General features: G+C 39.6%; 1 protein-coding gene across 1 annotated transcript in view; it reads right to left on the bottom strand.

Annotated features, from left to right (window-relative positions):
• Window positions 1–19,451, bottom strand: part of LOC113467986 (tyrosine-protein phosphatase Lar-like) — a 73,797-nt gene extending 54,346 nt beyond the window's left edge. The window contains exons 1-2 of the mRNA XM_026824573.1: window positions 19,387–19,451; window positions 8,285–8,578 (exon numbers count right to left, since the gene is read on the bottom strand). Of these exons, the coding sequence (XP_026680374.1) occupies window positions 8,285–8,429 (145 nt within the window). The 5' untranslated portion in view covers window positions 8,430–8,578; window positions 19,387–19,451. The remainder of the gene's footprint in view (window positions 1–8,284; window positions 8,579–19,386) is intronic.
• Between the last annotated feature and the right edge of the window lie 1,360 nt (window positions 19,452–20,811).

Genomic DNA, 20,811 nt, shown 5'->3' with positions numbered 1-20,811 from the left:
AGAAAGGGAAGGAAAAGAGGGAGAGACAAGTGCATTATTGGTTTGTGTTGAGGGTTTTGGAGGAAATGGTTCTCCCTTTATTCCAAATATAAGGTTTAAGTCACCCATCCATTTATTGGCCTTGTTCGATGAGGGTTTAGGAGGAAATGTTTTTTGCTACTCTAAAGGTTTATCAGCTTTGTATAAAGTCTACACTAAGGTAAGGAACAGCACTTATGGCTTGAACCCTCGACAAAGGGAGAGTTTTACCAACGATTCCCCTAAGACCCTAAGGTGTGATTTTTTTTTTTTTTTTCCAACTGTAACAAAGGAGATCTTATCGTCCCGATATTGAAGAGAAAAGGACAGGATAGGAGAACGTCAGCCGTTCCGAGAACTTCATCTATGATAAAGTTCGGCACAGCCGGGAATCGAACCGCGATCTAGAGCTTAATAAATAATGTTCGTTGTATTTGAGGATATTACAATTGAGTGGTTCAAGCAAAAACGACTTAAGGCCATAAGAAATATATGAGTTTTGAATCGTTTTTTGCGTCAAATCTCCCCAAATCGACCTAGCACTCCGTAGACCCAACTACTTTCAAGAAGGGAGCCGGATTGAATTTCTCCCAGTAGAACTCAGTAGATGATTCTTGTTTCTCGATAAAGCATTGTGCCACGCCTCAATGACAGGTTCATTTTGAGCGCCGATAATTTATTTGCTCTCTCACAGCAGGTAGGAGGTAGGATATTGAAAGTCACATTTCATGAAGAAGTAATAACTTTGTCCACACTCAGTCTCTCTCCAACATATTTCTTTTCATTTTATGAACTGCCAGTGGTGAATGGTGAGCTTTTCAAAAGGGGAAGCGATAAAGCCATAAATAAACGTAGGGAGTACGGTTAACCCGGTGGTAACGGGTTTACTTGACATGCTAAAGTTCCCGGGTTCGAATCCCACCGAAAATCCACACTCAGTCTCTCTCCAACATATTTCTTTTCATTTTATGAACTGCCAGTGGCGAATGGTGAGCTTTTCAAAAGGGGAAGCAATAAAGCCATAAATAAACGTAGGGAGTACGGTTAGCCCAGTGGTAACGCGATAGCTTGACATGTAGCTGATTGACACCTTCTGACTGTATATATACAGTCAGAAGGTGTCTATAGTATTTAGATTTTTGATTGCAAATATTTCAACGGACACCCCAGAGAAGGGATAGAGGGGGATAAAATGTAAATTAAATCCCGGATTGGGAGAAGGGAGAGGGAAAAAATAGGGTGACAGGGGGAGAGAGAGGGAATAAAGGGACTGGAAGGGAGAAAAAAAGGGAGAAAGTGGAGAAGGGAAGTAGGGGAACTGGGAGGAAAAGGAGGGGAGGGTACGTTAAATGAAATCCGAGTAACACTATAATATATCGTCATAGTATACTGTGTAAAAATATCTACATAGATATACTGTATCGTACTAATAATAATAAAAACCTATACGCGAAACTAAAGAACACCTGAACTCACTGCTATAACACCAGTGCCGTGGTGGTTGGGTGGAAAAGAAAGCTAGGTCTCGGGTTCAATTCCCTCTCTGGGTGAACGGTTGATTTTCTCCTATCCTGTCCTACTTCCCCCTTTGATTTCGGGACGGCAATAACTCCGTTGTTGGAGTTCCTTTTCTTCGCCATTTTCCGTGTACAGACGGGGTCGGCGTTTTTCGTTATTCTCTCAATCAGCCCTAGGATTATTTCTTTTGTATTGGCATTTGGTAGGTGCTACAAATTGTTTACATAAACTTAATTTAAGTAATTTTGTATCTTAAATCTTGTTTCCTTCCACAATTCGAGACATATCTCTCTCCATCCCTCCCTATCTCTCTCTCTCCCTTCATGTTACTCTTCTTCTCTCACACTCTCTCTCTCTCTACCTCCTTCGTTTCTCTATCTCTCTCTCTCTCCCCTTCCCTCTATCTCTCTCTCTCTTCTTCCCTCTATCTCTCTCTAATTTCCTCTCCCTCCCACTCTCTCTCCTTCCCTCTATCTCTCTCTAATTTCCTCTCCCTCCCTCTTTCTCTCTTCCTCTGTGGAGGATCTTTCTCTTCTATACATCACTCTCTCTCTCTCCATCCCTCTATCTCCCTCTACAGGAAGTTCGCACTCAATTCCAAGGGGGGAGACATTGTAAGCATCTTTTCTTTAAAGCTTTCTTATTATGAGCTTGGGAGAAGATATATCTGTATTGTTCCATATATTAAAACAAAACTATTAAAACTCGTCCCCCCTGAAACTTTGTCTCTCCTCCACTGGCTTATTACAAGGTAGACGGTAGGTAGGTAGGTACTAGTAGCAGTACGTCCCATATTATACCCAGTACCCAGTGTTATTGTAGTACATTTTCCCGATATTTATGGCGTACCAAATCTGTGTGTCGTGAGCATATTTTTTTGAAAAACGTAAAACAGGATTGGCGAAAACCCTCCTAAAACGTACAACAGAAGTAACCTCTGTCGCCTAGTGGTTTGCCAATTTTATGTAGTTATTCACAAAGAATTTACAGTCAGTCGCATAACTGAATCATTCTTTTCCGTGTCTGTAAGAGTCTTTGTCTCATCTTGGATCCTTTGTTTCATATTGAAAGGATTCTACGTCTTTATAAAACCCCTTGGACGTCCCGGAACAACTACCTATATCTGGTCTCCTTCCAGTCACTTAACTACTGAATACCTATATGCAGTTGATGGGTGCTTCCTAGAGATAACTTATTAGCTTTTGGTTTCAGTTTGCTATCTGTTAGGCCCCCTGGAGAAAAAGCTTTCTAGGTGTTGTGGTTCTAGAGATAGAGCGATCAGTGTGTGAAATGTGAACTGTGAATGGATCTCGTTCTTATAATATAAGATTCACAAAGAATAATTTACAGTCAGTCGCATAACTGAATCATTCTTTTCCGTGTCTGTAAGAGTCTTTATCTCATCTTGGATCCTTCGTTTCATATTGGAAGGATTCTACGTCTTCAAAACCCCTTGAATGTCCAGAAACAACTACCTATAATCTGGTCTCCTTCCAGTCACTTAACTACTGAATACGCTGAATACCTATATGCAGTTGATGGGTGCTTCCTAGAGATAACTTATTAGCTTTTGGTTTCAGTTTGCTATCTGTTCAGCCCCCCTGGAGAAAACAACCTGTGTACGGAAATGTTAAAATTTAAAGGAATTTGTTTCTTTTGAAAGGATTAGGGCCTGTTCAATATTCATCAGGTGGCATTACACTTGAGTTCACAAGCACAGAATTTGATGTCATCAGGTGGCATCATATTTCAATTCATGCATAGGATTTGTAAAGGAATTTGTTTCTTTTGAAAGGATTAGGGCCTGTTCAATATTCATCAGGTGGCATTACACTTGAGTTCACAAGCACAGAATTTGGTGTCATCAGGTGGCATCATATTTCAATTCATGTAAATGTTAAAATTTAAAGGAATTTGTTTCTTTTGAAAGGATTAGGGCCTGTTCAATATTCATCAGGTGGCATTACACTTGAGTTCACACAAGCACAGAATTTGGTGTCATCAGGTGGCATCATATTTCAATTCATGCATAGGATTTAGTCACACACAGTATGTGAGGTGCATACGGCTATATTTTGCCGTCTGTTATTTCATTTACCCAGGCCGTATTGAATTAGAGGAAATTTTACAGGCGCAAAATATAAACCCGAAGCCCATTATTTATTCTAATTTAACCCTTTCATAAACCCCAGCGAGAGCAATAGATTTGTAACCAGAAGGACCACGGTTCGAATCTTGTTGGCGACTTGAATAGGTAGGTGGGAAAGAAGGTCGGTTTGTAAGATTACAGACCGAGTTGATTCAAGGGGGGGTCATAGGAAGCAGAAAGAGAAAGAGATGTAGTGTAGGTAGATGTATGAATGAGAGAGGGAGATAATGAAGGAGAAAGAGAGAGAGAGGAGAGAGAGAGAGAGAGAGAGAAGGAAGAGGGACACCTTTTGCAGCCCACAGGACAAATTTAGATTTCTTTGTAATTGGAATCCACATACGTAGAAATACAGACGAACAATAAATAAAAGCTATGCATTTCCATAAAATCCAGACATTTGCCAATGATGTTCCCCTAAATCCCTTTGCGATTTCGAGGATAACAAAACTGATCGAACACGGAAGTTAAGTGACTTACAAGCTTACAACGTGGCACCTGTTTGGAAGGGTGACTAAGACAGAGGAAATGAAGCCTTGATCAAAGGCTTAGACAATAGTGGGTAAGGGAAAGTCAAAGGTGGAGGCCGCCAGTATGGAGGGGAAGAAGGAGGAGGACTAGGAGGAGGAGAAGAAGAAAAGGAGGAGTGTACTGTGAGGGGAAAGAAGTTCCATATAAATTCATTAGGATAATTAAAATAAACACATTAGGTTTATTATCACTCCAAACTGACAAGCGAAATTGGAGGGAGTGTGAGTGAGAGGAAGAGGGGAGGGAGGAGACACACGGAAAAACAAGGTAAAGGAGAAAAGGAGGAGGAGGAAAAGGAGGAGGGGAAGAGGAGGAGAAGGAGGAGGAGGGGAAGAGGAGGAGAAGGAGGAAGAGGAGGAGGAGGATAAGGAATGAACGGACTAAGAACAGGGAACGAGAGGAGAAGAAAGAAGAATAAGGAGGAGGAGGAGAGGGACAAGAAGGTGGGAAAAAGGAGAAGAAGAACGAGGAGGAGAAAAAGGAGAGAGTTAATATAACTCCCTCTCCCATAACACTTATAGGAGTCCCCTAAATCCGAAGGAGGAGAAAAAGAAACAGGAAGAAGAGAAAGGGGAAAGAGTTAATCTAACTCCCTCTCCCATAACACTTATAGGAGTCCCCTAAACCTAACCATTTTCATAAGCCCACATCCATATTTCCAAGCCTCTTCCGGTCTTTCTTTCATTTAGGGATTACGGTATTCGTGAAATATTTAATGCAATTTTGAATAATAAATCTTTGATAAGAGAGGAACGATTAACCCAAAATGTAAGAGATGTGCATAAAATAGACATCGTATGAAGACTACTAAGGGAATGGGTGAGAGAGGGAGAGAAAGTGGATGAATAGATAGATTAAGAGAGAAAAACAGAGGGAAGGGAGATAGAGGAAGAGAGAGGAAGGGTGAGAGAGAGAGAAAAACGGAGAGAGGGGAAGGGTGGTGTGAGGAAGAGAGATCAAGAGAGGGAGTGTGAGAGAGAAAGAGAGAGAGAGTGCACTCCAAACTGACAAGCGAAATTGGAGGGAGTGTGAGTGAGAGGAAGAGGGGAGGGAGGAGACACACGGAAAGACAAGGTAGATGACTAAATGAGAAGGGGAAAGAGAAGGAGAAAAGGAGGAGGAGGAGGAAAAGGAGGAGGAGAAGGAGGAGGAAAAGGAGGAGGAGGATAAGGAATGAACGGACTAAGAACAGGGAACGAGAGGAGAAGAAAGAAGAAGAATAAGGAGGAGGAGGAGGAGAGGGACAAGAAGGTGGGAAAAAGGAGAAGAAGAACGAGAAGGAGGAGAAAAAGAAACAGGAAGAAGAGAAAGGGGAAAGAGTTAATCTAACTCCCTCTCCCATAACACTTATAGGAGTCCCCTAACCCTAACCATTTCCATAAGCCCACATCCATATTTCCAAGCCTCTTCCGGTCTTTCTTTCATTTAGGGATCACGGTATTCGTGAAATATTTAATGCAATTTTGAATAATAAATCTTTGATAAGAGAGGAACGATTAACCCAAAATGTAAGAGATGTGCATAAAATAGACATCGTATGAAGACTACTAAGGGAATGGGTGAGAGAGGGAGAGAAAGTGGATGAAGAGATAGATTAAGAGAGAAAAACAGAGGGAAGGGAGATAGAGGAAGAGAGAGAGGATATAGAGAGGAAGGGTGAGAGAGAGAGAAAAACGGAGAGAGGGGAAGGGTGGTGTGAGAAAGGAAGAGAGATCAAGAGAGGGAGTGTGAGAGAGGAAGAGAGAGAGAGTGAGAGAGGAAGAGAGAGAGAGAAGGGTGGAAGGAGGAATACAGAAATATGCGGGTTTCCTGGATTTTACCCGGATCTTGTGGTGTAGAAACTTTAGGCATCAGCGTTAATTTAAGTAATTTTGTATCTTAAATCTTGTTTCCTTCCACAATTCGAGACATATCTCTCTCCATCCCTCCCTATCTCTCTCTCTCTCTCCCTTCATGTTACTCTTCTTCTCTCACACTCCCTCTCTCTCCTTCCTTCCTTTATCTCTCTCTCCCCTTCCCTCTATTTCTCTCTCTCTCTCTCCTTCCCTCTATCTCTCTCTAATTTCCTCTCCCTCCCTCTTTCTCTCTTCCTTTGTGGAGGATCTTTCTCTTCTATACATCACTCTCTACCTCCCTCCCTCTACAGGAAGTTCGCACTCAATTCCAAGAGGGAGGGGGTGGGAATTTTAAATTAATTAATAAACGCGTACGCTTAATTAAGTTTATATCAAGTGATAATACCGCACTGTCTTATCGGAATAGGATATGTACGTACTTTATTATATACAGGGTTGTACTTTTCGTTGCTTATACCAACCTCAGTGGTGGACTCTGGATATGGAGATTGGTGGTTCGAGTCCAAGTCAAGTCATAAAATTTGGCGTAATGTATTAAGCGGGGAACAACATTTGTGACAAGCATTTATTGCTTGATACAAGTAAAATTCTTTTCAATTAGTTGCTTATTTAGGTACCTAGGGGTATTATAGGGTGTATTTCAACTTGCGAAACCCCTTGTTTTTTTTTTTTTTTAAGCTGAAATTACCTAGGGGTATTATAGGGTTTATTTCAACTTGCGAAACCCCTTTTTTTTTTTTTTTTTTAAGCTGAAATCATGAATTTGTAACGGATCTTCCCAGTTTCTCCACCACTCCAAATGTGTCAGTGTGCTACCCAAAAATTCGCGTGAGATGAAAATTCCTCCTAGTTGAAATCAATTCGAATTCGGACTTCCCGGCTTGAGTATCGAAAAGTAAAGGAAAGCTTTCGCATTTCGAAAGCAAAAGTTCTTCAAAAGCAAACGAGCAAAAACGAAAAGAGTGTGGGTAGGAAAAGAAAAGAAAAAGGAAGAGAGAGAGAAGGGAGGAAGGGAAGGAGGGAGAGAGAAATAGGGACAGAACATCACGTATCAGTTTTATGTGACTTATTTGATTTTACCTTTCATTCCCCCCCCCCTCTCTCTCTCCCTCTCTCTCGCTCATCTTATTTCTTCATTTTTTATTTTTGTTTCGTATTACTTATGATTAAGTTTTCTTGTTATTCCATTTTCTTCCTCATTTCCTTCCCTATCCATTCTCTCTATTCCTTATTCCCTTCTGATAACCTTCCTAACTTCCTATCTGTTCTCGTTTCTCCTCCTTTTCATCCAGTTCTCTAATATTCTATCATCTGCTTACTGCTCATTGAATATAGCCACGTTCTTCTACTCAAGACAGAAGGATCTCAAATTCTCGAGGTAGTTTGTCCAGGACCGAAATATCTACAATTCTACACTTTATCTCACCCTCACCAAGATTCTCAGGTTTGGCCGCTATTCGACCTCTAATTTGTGATGCGGCCGCTATTCGACCTCTAATTTGTGATGCGCCCACTATTCGGTCTCCAATTTGAAATATTTAGGTGGTTGTTGTCGTTTTTATACACAGGTTATTCCCTTCTGATAACCTTCCTAACTTCCTATCTGTTCTCGTTTCTCCTCCTTTTCATCCAGTTCTCTAATATTCTATCATCTGCTTGCTGCTGATTGAATATAGCCACGTTCTTCTACTCAAGACAGAAGGATCTCAAATTCTCAAGGTAGTTTGTCCAGGACCGAAATAATCTACAACTCTACACTTTATCTCACCCTCACCAAGACTCTCAGGTTTGGCCGCTATTCGACCTCTAATTTGTGATGCGGCCGCTATTCGGCCTCCAATTTGTGATATTTAGGTGGTTGTTGTTGGTTTTATACACAGGTCTAGCCTAGGTTTGGCTTAAAATTTTTTTTTTTTTTTTTTTTTTTTTTTTTTTTTTTTTTTTTTTTTTTTTGGAAGACCAAGGGTAGATTTCAGTAACCTACTTTTTAGCTCCTAACAACCTGTGAGCTTAACAGCCCTGTTAAGCCTATACAAATCAAATGGAACTTAACAGGTTGTTAATTTAACAGGCCTTTTAAGAGCTGAAAAAATATTGGTGAAACCCACCGTAGGCCTGTTGAATAGAGCCACCACCTCACAAGATGCATCAAGTGTTGAAAAGCTAACCAAACATCAGCTATCAAAAGTAGAAAAAAACTCGAAAGCTCACTCACCTTCATACACGGTCAGCGAAGCCTCGGCGCTCACCGCATCTCCAACTCCGTTTTCCGCCACGCACTCATAAACCGCATCATCCCGGGCGTGCCGCACCGGTTCAATCCGTAGCAAACTGCCGCCCGGCGGAAACTCCTGCACCATGTAGCGGGACTGCGTGCCGGACACGCGCTTCCCGTTTTTCCGCCACTGGATGACGGGAATGGGGTCGCCGCGCGCGATGCAATAGAAGGACGTGATGCCGCCCGCCTTGACCGCCTGGTTGCGGGGACGGAGCGTTATCTCGGGGGGATCTGAGGGGCAGAGAAAAAGGGAAAGGGTTAGTGTATGGACGTTAAAACTAGAAAGGGTTAATTGTGAAGACAAGAAAAGGTTAATTTTGGAGTGGAATTCCAAATTACTATCTAATCTGTGTAGATAATTAAATAATAGAAAGTTAAAACATGTACCTAGGTATGTAAATACTTTTTTAATGCCAGAGAGCCAGAGTAGGGTGAAAAAGTCCTTTTTTGCCCAAATAGAAAGGGTTAATTGTGAAGACAAGAAAAGGTTAATTTTGGAGTGGAATTCCAAATTACTATCTAATCTGTGTAGATAATTAAATAACAGAAAGTTAAAACATGTACCTAGGTATGTAAATACTTTTTTAATGCCAGAGAGACAGAGTAGGGTGAAAAAGTCCTTTTTTTGCCCAACAGTTTCAATAAGTGAGACTTTTACAGACTAAAAGTACTTAAACATTGTCACAACAAGGTGTTATACTGAAAGATTAAAGGTTTGCAAGTTGGCGCAGTCGATTTTAGCAAATTGGCGATTGACGATTTACACTTGCGGTCAGAGACTAGCTTACCGGTCAAAGCCGCTAGTACAGACCTAATCTCTAATCCCCAAGTTAACTTAAGCCATAAGGCGGAAAACTTGGCCTAATTTGAACATCGGAACCATCAGGTAACCTTGGAGAGTGAGAGAGAAAAAAGTTAATTAAAAAAAAAAAAGTAAAAAAAGGGGGCGAAAAAATGTATAAATTTCGAATGAACGAATTAAAAACTTGAGCAAACATTGGGGATTTCAAGGAGGGGGGAGGGGCGCCACGGGGGGGCCAACGCGAGAAAGAAGGGGGTATTGTGGATTGTAATAAGTTTTAAAAAGCTTTTTAATGGTATTCCACAAAATTGAAGGGCTCTCTCTCTCTCGTTCTCTGTAGGAGGAATAACGAAAAAACAAAAAGCCTTCCCCCCCCCACGAATCCTTCCCTTCCCCTCTCAGAACCCTTTCTCCCCTCCTCTCCTCCTTCCAGAACTCTTTCTCCTCTCTTCGATATCTTGCCCCTCCCTTACCCCTTTTCTTCTTCTAAAAATTCATTTGAATTTTCGTCAATTTTGCGCTTTTTTTTCCTGGAGGGTGTGCAAGGGGACACCCTGATTGAATCCATTGTTGTCGTCATTTTGTTTGGTTTATTGCAATTTTTTTCGACGGTAATTATTCCAGGGGTTCGAGGGATCTACTTATTGAAATTGAAAAAGAAAAAGGGGTTTTTGAGAGGTTTTCTTTCTTTTTTGAAGTGGGGGGATTTGAGAACTTTTCATCATTTGTTATTAAAGGGCTTATTTTATGCGATTTTTCGATTGGCTTGGTAGACAATGACTAAAAAGAAGAAGTAAATATCGTAGAAAGCAATGCAGCACCGTTTGAGCGTATTACCTTTAACCCAACAAAAATATAACCCGTAAAAAGAGGACCAAGTTCCTGACTGACCTCTTCCTCAAAAAGTCGGATTTCAAGAAATCTTACCTAGGAAACGGACTAACCGGAGAAAAAAAAATAATAAAAGAAAGCAAAAATCGCGGGGGAAAAAATTACACGAGGCGCCTTTAGCGCGGCGTCGAGGGAAATCCAAAGAGGAAAAATCCAAAGAGAAACTCGGGGAGGCGGGGCTAGTTTATGAGATGCAAAGAGACATAAATATGGCGCTCCGGGTATAATGAGCTTTTATAATGCAAAACTTTATGCAAAGGATTCCCGCCGCTCCGCTGAAGATATTAAAGGTGCTTTTAATATCAATTAATATAGACAGACTTTATGTCGTTCAAGAAAGAAAGCGCATTAAAAAAAGAAAGGAAAAAATCCCTTGTTACTATATCGTTGAAAAGTTGCGTTCTCTTCTTTATCTAAACGAAAAAAGTGCACTCTCCGCCAACTACACTTAAGTGTACTTTTATTTTTACTTTCTATTACATTAATGTAGGTACTTTTGTTTTTAATTTCTATAGGTACTTAGGTAATGAGAAAGTATTTTAATAGGTCCGATTTTGCAAATATTCGAAATTTTGATTTAGAATTGGGTGGAAATAACCTCTTTGAGGTCTCCCTGGGTTCAGAGAGGGGTTATTAGTGAATACCTCAAGAACGGTTTGTCGTAGATCGAATATACCTATATTTCCTGTGCTTCAAATACGTGAATGCAAACAATTTCGTTAAAAGCAGACGGTCACCCGACTTCAGTGATGAATGATCACTAGAGCCAGACATTTGCCAAGGTGCCCTTTTGAGCGATAACATTCGCAGTCAACAGCACCGGACAAAAAGCTACGATATGAGGTAATAGAAAGTCGTGTTCCGTTCACCGAAGTTTTCTTTTCCCGCCTCCAGAACTTTTGAGCTTTCCGCCTTTGATGCTATCGAAAAAAAGTTCTTTATTGACACAGTCGGAGACAAGAGAGGGAAGAGGCGAGGGTTTCAGCCTTTTTATTGACATTAAGCCTTGTACTTGATAATCAGGGTACTTACACGTGAGAAGTTAAATCATGCTTAGGTAAATTGGCTGATAAAGAGGACTTTTTAAGTGCTATCATCATGATCATTAACAGAGGAAAGTATAAAGCAGTAAAGAAGACTTGAGAGGAAAGGGATGGAGAAGGGAGGAGGCGTTAGATAGGAAGGTATATGGAGGGGTGGGATAAAGGAGGGTAACGCCGACCCCAAATAAGATTTGGAAAAGGCGCAGTAAAAGAAGACGATCACTACTTTATCTTATCCTCGTTTCTAGTAGCGGACCTTACTGATTTTGTATTTTGTTCTAAGGACAATACTTCCCTACCTTTACGGTACATGAACTCTTCTCAATGTTCTCGGTAAAGGCATTTCAAAGTTGTCATTATCAGTTTCATCTTGATCCCGGCCCTGACAGTATCAACAAGGGCGTCCTCTTGGAAACACTTCTTCTGTTTCTTGGAAACACTTTTGTTTCTTAGAAACATTTCTTCCGTTTCTTGGAAACACTCGGATCTCTCTTATGGCATCATGCTCCACGATCCTTTCTTCACAAAAAAAAAAAAAAAAAAAAAAAAAAAATTTTGGCGCAACATTATTTTCTCAAGAGCTGCTCCTATTTTACGACGAATCTCCTCCCAATGAAAATTTCCCCATTTTCGTCTTCGTCTTCCTTTTCTTTTTTAACAATTTACTTTTTGCTGCTTTTGTTTTTTCAAAAGTTATTAAATTCGCTGAGAAAGATGAGGAACTTGTTCTGTTCTGGGGCGCGGAACCCTCTCATAAAATATCTTTTTAATAATGTTCTTACGTGTGGTACTTCATACTTCAATTATACACCAGTACATCAGCGTTATTTTCTCCTTAAGATGGGCGCGCGGCCGCTGAGGAAGGGTGCGTTCACACGATACCCGCGCGACGCGGGGTCCTAGTTTTGTCCCGACTCGAAATCACTAACACCTGTTGAAATGAACTGGTAGAGCCCTTTTTGTAAAAGGGAGCCTTAGCCTTGTGCTAGCCTATTTGTCAGCTCGGAAGGTGTGTGGTGAAAAAGATCGAGACCCAGGTCTGTCAGACCATCTGAGACCGGCGGTCTGAAGCTTTTCCCGCCACACACGTTCTGATTGAGCATGAGTGACTGGCCTTGACCATGGTCAGATGGAGTTCAAAAAGCCAACCAGTCTTGATTTGAAATCACAGTTAGGGGTAATCATACTAAATATTGTGGACACAGATCTCTGACCTTTTTGCGATCATTTACATACGGTCCCTTCTAAACCGTCCTCAGCTTACTCCATACACAAAAAGCCCACTCTGAGGCTTAGGTGTTTGGGTAACTGCCCCAAAGGATGGGTTAGCTTATACGAATCTACGAAACCGTCCCCAAACTACCCTTTTCGATCAGAGTCAAACATCAACACAGATCTTTCCACCACTTAGCAGAGCATCGTGTGTAAATCGCCCTGAACCGTTTAAGTCGTCTCAAATTTCCAGAGCCTTCTGAGAAGAAAATGAATTTCCTAACAAGAAACTAAGGGAAAAGAGGATAATAGGGGACGGAGAAGGAGGGAAAGAGAAGAAACGGAGGGAAGAAGAGAAGGTAAAAAGGAGGGAGAAAAGTGAGACTACCTCCAAACCATTCTGGAGCGTTGAGATCATTTCCTTATGAAACACAAGACTTCTTCTCCTCTTCTTCTTCTTCTACTTTTCTTCGTTTTCCTTCTTCTTCTTCTCTCCTCCTCCTCCTCCTCCTCCTCCTCTCCTCCTCTCCTTCTTCTTCTCCTTTTCCTTCGTTTCCTTTTTCTTCTCTCCTCTTCCTTCTTCTCCTTCTCTTCCTTCTCCTTCCTCCTCTTTCTCTTCCACTTGAGCCATGTGCGCCTTTTTAAAAATAAATAAATAAAATGGGAAGTTAATTTTTTGTTGTTCGTAAGAACGAAGGTGCTTGAGTTTGAGGTGTTTTTTGACCTCCGTCTCTCTCCTCGTTCTTTATTTCTTCCTCTTCCCCTTCTCTTTCTTCTTCCTCCTTTTCTTTTTTCTTCGTCTTCTTTTTTCAAAATCCCTTTTGTACTTTTTAATTTTTTAAAAAATGTTTTCGGGTCAAGAGGTGATGTAAGAAAAGTTTTGTAAAGGGAAAAATGAGTTTTCAAAGTAAAAAGCGTCAAGGTGTGCTGATGGGGGAAATTTCCTCCTCATTCGTTTTAATTGACGGGTAGGTCCAAGTACTTTAGTGACTTGGAGAAATCACTCTGAAATAGGCCCCCCTAATGGTTTATTAGAATAGAAAATTTTCCTTTGTGAACAAAGTTCTTTAAAATAGAACTTAGGTACTTATGTCCATGGAAAAAAGAGATATGTAAACTAAAAGAAGATGAAGGAGGAGGAAGAGGAGGAGGAGGAAGAGGAGGAGGAGGGGAAGGAAGAGGAGGAGGAGGGTAAGGAAGAGGAGAAGAAAAAGGACGAGATGAAGGAGAAAGAGCAGAAGGCGAGGAAGAAGACAAACATCCATTTAAAAACTTTCACCGAGGCTCTTTATGTCTTTAATAACGCGAGAAAGAAGGGGGTATTGTGGATTGTAATAAGTTTTAAAAAGCTTTTTAATGGTATTCCACAAAATTGAAGGGCTCTCTCTCTCTCGTTCTCTGTAGGAGGAATAACGAAAAAACAAAAAGCCTTCCCCCCCCCACGAATCCTTCCCTTCCCCTCTCAGAACCCTTTCTCCCCTCCTCTCCTCCTTCCAGAACTCTTTCTCCTCTCTTCGATATCTTGCCCCTCCCTTACCCCTTTTCTTCTTCTAAAAATTCATTTGAATTTTCGTCAATTTTGCGCTTTTTTTTCCTGGAGGGTGTGCAAGGGGACACCCTGATTGAATCCATTGTTGTCGTCATTTTGTTTGGTTTATTGCAATTTTTTTCGACGGTAATTATTCCAGGGGTTCGAGGGATCTACTTATTGAAATTGAAAAAGAAAAAGGGGTTTTTGAGAGGTTTTCTTTCTTTTTTGAAGTGGGGGGATTTGAGAACTTTTCATCATTTGTTATTAAAGGGCTTATTTTATGCGATTTTTCGATTGGCTTGGTAGACAATGACTAAAAAGAAGAAGTAAATATCGTAGAAAGCAATGCAGCACCGTTTGAGCGTATTACCTTTAACGCAACAAAAATATAACCTGTAAAAAGAGGGCCAAGTTCCTGACTGACCTCTTCCTCAAAAAGTCGGATTTCAATATATCTTACCTAGGAAACGGACTATTCGATTGGCTTGGTAGACAATGACTAAAAAGAAGAAGTAAATATCGTAGAAAGCAATGCAGCACCGTTTGAGCGTATTACCTTTAACCCAACAAAAATATAACCCGTAAAAAGAGGACCAAGTTCCTGACTGACCTCTTCCTCAAAAAGTCGGATTTCAAGAAATCTTACCTAGGAAACGGACTAACCGGAGAAAAAAAAATAATAAAAGAAAGCAAAAATCGCGGGGGAAAAAATTACACGAGGCGCCTTTAGCGCGGCGTCGAGGGAAATCCAAAGAGGAAAAATCCAAAGAGAAACTCGGGGAGGCGGGGCTAGTTTATGAGATGCAAAGAGACATAAATATGGCGCTCCGGGTATAATGAGCTTTTATAATGCAAAACTTTATGCAAAGGATTCCCGCCGCTCCGCTGAAGATATTAAAGGTGCTTTTAATATCAATTAATATAGACAGACTTTATGTCGTTCAAGAAAGAAAGCGCATTAAAAAAAGAAAGGAAAAAATCCCTTGTTACTATATCGTTGAAAAGTTGCGTTCTCTTCTTTATCTAAACGTTCCCGCCGCTCCGCTGAAGATATTAAAGGTGCTTTTAATATCAATTAATATAGACAGACTTTATGTCGTTCAAGAAAGAAAGCGCATAAAAAAAAGAAAGGAAAAAATCCCTTGTTACTATATCGTTGAAAAGTTGTGTTCTCTTCTTTATCTAAACGAAAAAAAGTGCACTCTCCGCCAACTACACTTAAGTGTACTTTTATTTTTACTTTCTATTACATTAATGTAGGTACTTTTGTTTTTACTTTCTATAGGTACTTAGGTAATGAGAAAGTATTTTAATAGGTCCGATTTTCCAAATATTCGAAATTTTGTTTTGGAATTGGGTGGAAATAACCTCTTTGAGGTCTCCCTTGGGGGGAAATAACCTCTTTGGGTTCAGAAAGGGGTTTTTAGTAAATACCTCAAGAACGGTTTGCCGTAGATCGAATATATATTTCCTGTGCTTCAAATACGTGAATGCAAACAACTTCGTTAAAACCAGACAGTCACCCGACTTCAGTGATGAATGATCACTATGTGCCAGACATTTGCCAAGGTGCCCTTTTGAGCAATAACATTCGCAGTCAACAGCACCGGACAAAAAGCTACGATATGAGGTAATAGAAAGTCGTGTGCCGTTCACCGGAATTTTCTTTTCCCGCCTCCAGAACTTTTGAGCTTTCCGCCTTTGATGCTATCGAAAAAAAGTTCTTTATTGACACAGTCGGAGACAAGCGAGGGTAGAGCCGGGGGTTTCAGCCTTTTTATTGACATTAAGCTTTGTACTTGATAATCAGGGTACTTACACGTGAGAAGTTAAATCATGCTTAGATAAATTGGCTGATAAAGAGGACTTTTTAAGTGTTATCATCATGATCATTAATAGGGGAAAGTATAAAGCAGTGAGGAAGACTTGAGAGGAAAGGTATGGAGAAGGGAGGAGGCGTTAGATAGGAGGGTATGGAGGGGTAGGATAAAGCAGGGTAACGCCGACCCCAAATAAGATTTGGAAAAGGCGCAGTAAAAGAAGACGATTATATTTCTGTCCCAGATTAACAGAAAACGCGAGAAAGAAGGGGGTATTGTGGATTGTAATAAGTTTTAAAAAGCTTTTTAATGGTATTCCACAAAATTGAAGGGCTCTCTCTCGTACTCTGTAGGAGGAACAACGAAAAAACAAAAAGCCTTCCCCTCCCACAAACCCTTCCCTTCCCCTACCCCTCTCAGAACCCTTTCTCCCCTCCTCTCCTCCTTCTTCCAGAACCCTTTCTCCTCTCTTCGATATCTTCCCCCTCCCTTACCCCTTTTCTTCTTCTAAAAATTTATTTGAATTTTCGTCAATTTTGCGCTTTTTTTTCCTGGAGGGTGTGCAAGGGGACACCCTGATTGAATCCATTGTTGTCGTCATTTTGTTTGGTTTATTGTAATTTTTTTGGACGGTAATTATTCCAGGGATTCGAGGGATCTACTTATTGAAATTGAAAAAGAAAAAGGGGTTTTTGAGAGGTTTTCTTTCTTTCTTGAAGTGGGGGGAACAGGTTGGACATTTTTCCCCCAAAACTCGTTCATGTAACATTCAAAAATGTCCCTTGTCACCCCTCTCTCCAAATGTACACATAATAAAACACGCCCTAACACAAACTAAGACACCGAGCTCTTTAATTTAAATATAAAGGCTTAATTTTGTGCCCTGAATAAAAGTTTTAACGAACATTAATACTTTATTTTTTAGGGAACTTTTTTAGGATTTTTTCTCTTTTTTTAATACTCTTTGTACAAAGAGAAATCTCTATGAAATCTCCCACACATGGATGGAAATCTCGCTTTTTTTTCTCTCACTTTCTCCTTAAGCATCGTATGGGGGCTCAACGTAAAATAGAGAGAGAGAAAAAAAAAGACAAAAGGATTCAAGGCAAAGAGACTACATGTATGTATGTGCCTTGGTATTAAATCTGAACTTCATAAAAATACTATGCGAAGCATTAGTGGCGAATGGAAGATTAATGGAGGGAACATTACGAAAACAGAACACTGTATGTCAACCAAGACCATAATTTAATTATTGAAATGTTAATTATATTGAAAAGAAAATCCATATATGTCAACCAAGACCATAATTTAATTATTGAAATGTTAATTATATTGAAAAGAAAATCCATAAAAAATCCAGAATAAAAGTGGGAATGTTGTCATCTCCACTAACATTGAAAACGAGTGAAGACAAGTGTGGGAAGTTTGACATCTCCACCAATATTGAAAATTTTGAAGTGTAGGAATTTTAAGATCTCCACTAATATTGAACATTATGTCAACCAAGACCATAATTTAATTATTGAAATGTTAATTATATTGAAAAGAAAATCCATAAAAAATCCAGAATAAAAGTGGGAATCTTGTCATCTCCACTAACATTGAAAACGAGTGAAGACAAGTAGTGTGAGAAGTTTGACATCTCCATTAATACTTTTTTTTTTACATATGTGTTCATTCATTCATTCAATATTGAAAATTTTGAAGTGTAGGAATTTTAAGATCTCCACTAATATTGAACATTTGAAGTGAGGTAAATTGTCATCTCCACTAATATCTATTGAAAACATGAAGAAATGTGTGGGAACTCAGTCATCTCCACTAAAAGGCATTGTTGAAGTAGCGGCAACTGCCCCAAAGGATGGGTTAAGCTTATAGGAATCTACGAAACCGTCCCCAAACTACCCTTTTCGATCAAGAGTCAAAATATCAACACAGATCTTTCCACCACTTAGCAGAGCATCGTGTGTAAATCGCCCTGAACCGTTTAAGTCGTCTCAAATTTCCAGAGCCTTCTGAGAAGAAAATGAATTTCCTAACAAGAAAACTAAGGGAAAAGAGGATAATAGGGGACGGAGAAGGAGGGAAAGAGAAGGAAACGGAGGAGGAAGAGAAGGTAAAAAGGAGGAGGAAAAGTGAGACTACCTCCAAACCATTCTGGAGCGTTGAGATCATTTCCTTATGAAACACAAGACTTCTTCTTCCTCTTCCTTCTTCTTCTACTTTTCCTTCGTTTCCTTCTTCTTCTTCTCCTCCTCCTCCTCCTCCTCCTCCTCCTCCTCCTCCTCTTCCTTCTTCTTCTCCTTTTCCTTCGTTTCCTTTTTCTTCTCCTCCTCTTCCTTCTTCTCCTTCTCTTCCTTCTCCTCCTCCTCTTTCTCTTCCACTTGAGCCATGTGCGCCTTTTTAAAATAAATAAATAAAATGGAAGTTAATTTTTTGTTGTTCGTAAAGAACGAAGGTGCTTGAGTTTGAGGTGTTTTTGACTCCGTCTCTCTCCTCGTTCTTATTTCTTCCTCTTCCCCTTCTCTTCTTCTCTTCCACTTGAGCCATGTGCGCCTTTTTAAAATAAATAAATAAAATGGAAGTTAATTTTTTTTGTTGTTCGTAAAGAACGAAGGTGCTTGAGTTTTTGAGGTGTTTTTGACTCCGTCTCTTCTTCTTATTTCTTCCTCTTCCCCTTCTCTTCTTTTTCTTCCTCCTTTTCTTTTAAGATAAGATAAGATACTCTTCCACTTGAGCCATGTGCGCCTTTTTAAAATAAATAAATAAAATGGAAGTTAATTTTTTGTTGTTCGTAAAGAACGAAGGTGCTCGAGTTTTTGAGGTGTTTTTGACTCCGTCTCTTCTTCTTATTTCTTCCTCTTCCCCTTCTCTTTTTCTTCCTCCTCCTTTTCTTTTTTCTTCGTCTTCTTTTTTCAAAATCCCTTTTGTACTTTTTAATTTTTTAAAAAATGTTTTCGGGTCAAGAGGTGATGTAAGAAAAGTTTTGTAAAGGGAAAAATGAGTTTTCAAAGTAAAAAGCGTCAAGGTGTGCTGATGGGGGAAATTTCCTCCTCATTCGTTTTAATTGACGGGTAGGTCCAAGTACTTTAGTTGAAGCTATCAGATTGCATTTGATTGGAGCATGATGGAGTGAGCATGTAAATCTGGCATGGATTTATTTTTATAAGCCAAACTGAACGTGTGTATAGTTTTATAATTTTTTGTTGAAAATAATTCAAAATACAAATGTATACTCGTAAAAATCTGGGCGGTGCGCCAGGCCAAGTTCCAGCAAAGCACTACTGTGTAATCTTTACAGGAACCATTTCACCCGGTTTTTCACACCTCTATATAGGTAATTCTTCTTCAATCTTCTTCTTCATCGACTTACAGAAATAATGAAGAATTATGCTAGTTTTTGTAAAGAATAAAATTCATTATTATTATTATTCCCCGTGTTCAGACGAGGCCGTCAGCCTCTCAATCAATCCAATAAAAATAGGTAATAAATTTAATTATTGTATTCATATTCGAGGTCTTATTGAAACTGTCGATATAAAGGACTTTTTCACACCTATTCGGGCACTATAAAGAGGAGTATCCTATTTTATTGTGGCACTTTAAAGAAAAAGAAAGAGTAACAACCTATTCTATTGTTAGCATTGAAAATGTATAATGAATAGCTAGTATGTCTAGAAGACTATCCATGTCAAGACATTCAAAGTTCATTAATTTTCGCTTCCACTCATACTTACGTGTAAGGTACTGGATATAAGGTACGGAGTAGTTGGATCCTGAGAGCGGACGGTTTGTAAATCGAACCCCGGTAGTGGACAAATACAATGAAGAAGAGAGAACAGAGGGGCGAGCCCCGGTCAGTTATAATGCTTAGAAATCATGGGGTTGAAAATGGCTTAAATCTAATCGTAGAAGGCCCTAAATTTAAAGGAAGGAAAACCAAAAATGCCATAAAGCCGCGAAAAGTGGCTTCATCCAGGACATACCCAAGTAGATTGTAATTCTAAAAAAGCCTCATACATACGGGAAATGAGACAAAATTTCATCATCTCATGTTTAAAAAAGTTTGCGAGTAAAGGCCGGTTCCCACTTGTCGTGAGTTTCAGGTTAACGAATCAATTTGACAAGAGAATTGTAGGTCCAGGAGTTAGTTTTTGACTACCTATTACAATATTACATCCTTTAAGAATGATGGGACGAACATATTCTTCAGGACAAATATATAATTTACTAAAATATGTACATGTAATTTTTTCAAAAAATCTGAGAGTACCTGATCGTCCGTATTTTGATCGAATCAGAATCCGATAAAAATCACATTTCCAATTCAAATTTTTTCCGAATCTCTTTCACTACTTCTGTCACAGGACCCACGGTTCGTCAAATTTATAATTCTGCCAAACTTTTTCTATTTTTGTATTTTGTCGAATTTATAATTTCCCCTATTATTTTGTTTCGAGATCGGTTATCTGGGCATTTATACATGATTTACCTTTTATATTTGCATGATTTAACTCCTGTACAAAATGTTTTAACAGATTTACCTCCTGGTAAACAATAATAAACTGTTGTGACATCCCTAGCCGTATCTGATACAAATGTGAACAGTAATAAATTCATGACGCTCTGGAAAACCGAACAACAATTTGTGCAAAACCCGAGAGCGAGAGTGTGTTACACAGACTCTCGACTCTCAAGCACACGGCACAAATGAAACTCTTACAACTCAATTACAAGCCTCAGTATACAGAGTGTTCCTGTAGAAATTGGACATGAGATTCCTGCCCTAGCTCAATATTCCTGCTCTGGAGTCATGAAATAAGTCACTATCCCTACTTCCTATGAAATTTGTCCAAGAACAAAGTGATCAAAGTGAGTTCTAGTTGACCATTTTGTAATTTATTCCGCGATTTTGTACTCTTGAGGTAGAAACACACGAGGGTAGTGTGTTTCTACGTTAAGAGTTACTCCCATTTCGGTGAAATTTGTTAGTCACATTTTCAAGTGGAAAACGTTTAACTATCACTTCACCATCAGTGAACCGAAAGCCTCTTCAACAAAACCCTAGTCATGACAACAAAACTACAATTGTACAAAAACCGAACTACAATTTATTGTACAAAACCCGACTACAGGAAACGGATACTCACTCTCGTGGGAGA

This window comes from Diaphorina citri, unplaced genomic scaffold (genome assembly GCF_000475195.1).
Source record: "Diaphorina citri unplaced genomic scaffold, Diaci psyllid genome assembly version 1.1 scaffold616, whole genome shotgun sequence".
NCBI classification, from domain to species: domain Eukaryota; kingdom Metazoa; phylum Arthropoda; class Insecta; order Hemiptera; family Psyllidae; genus Diaphorina; species Diaphorina citri.
The sequence above is the reverse complement of the archived record's forward strand: the minus strand, read 5'-3'. Positions and strand labels throughout refer to the sequence as shown.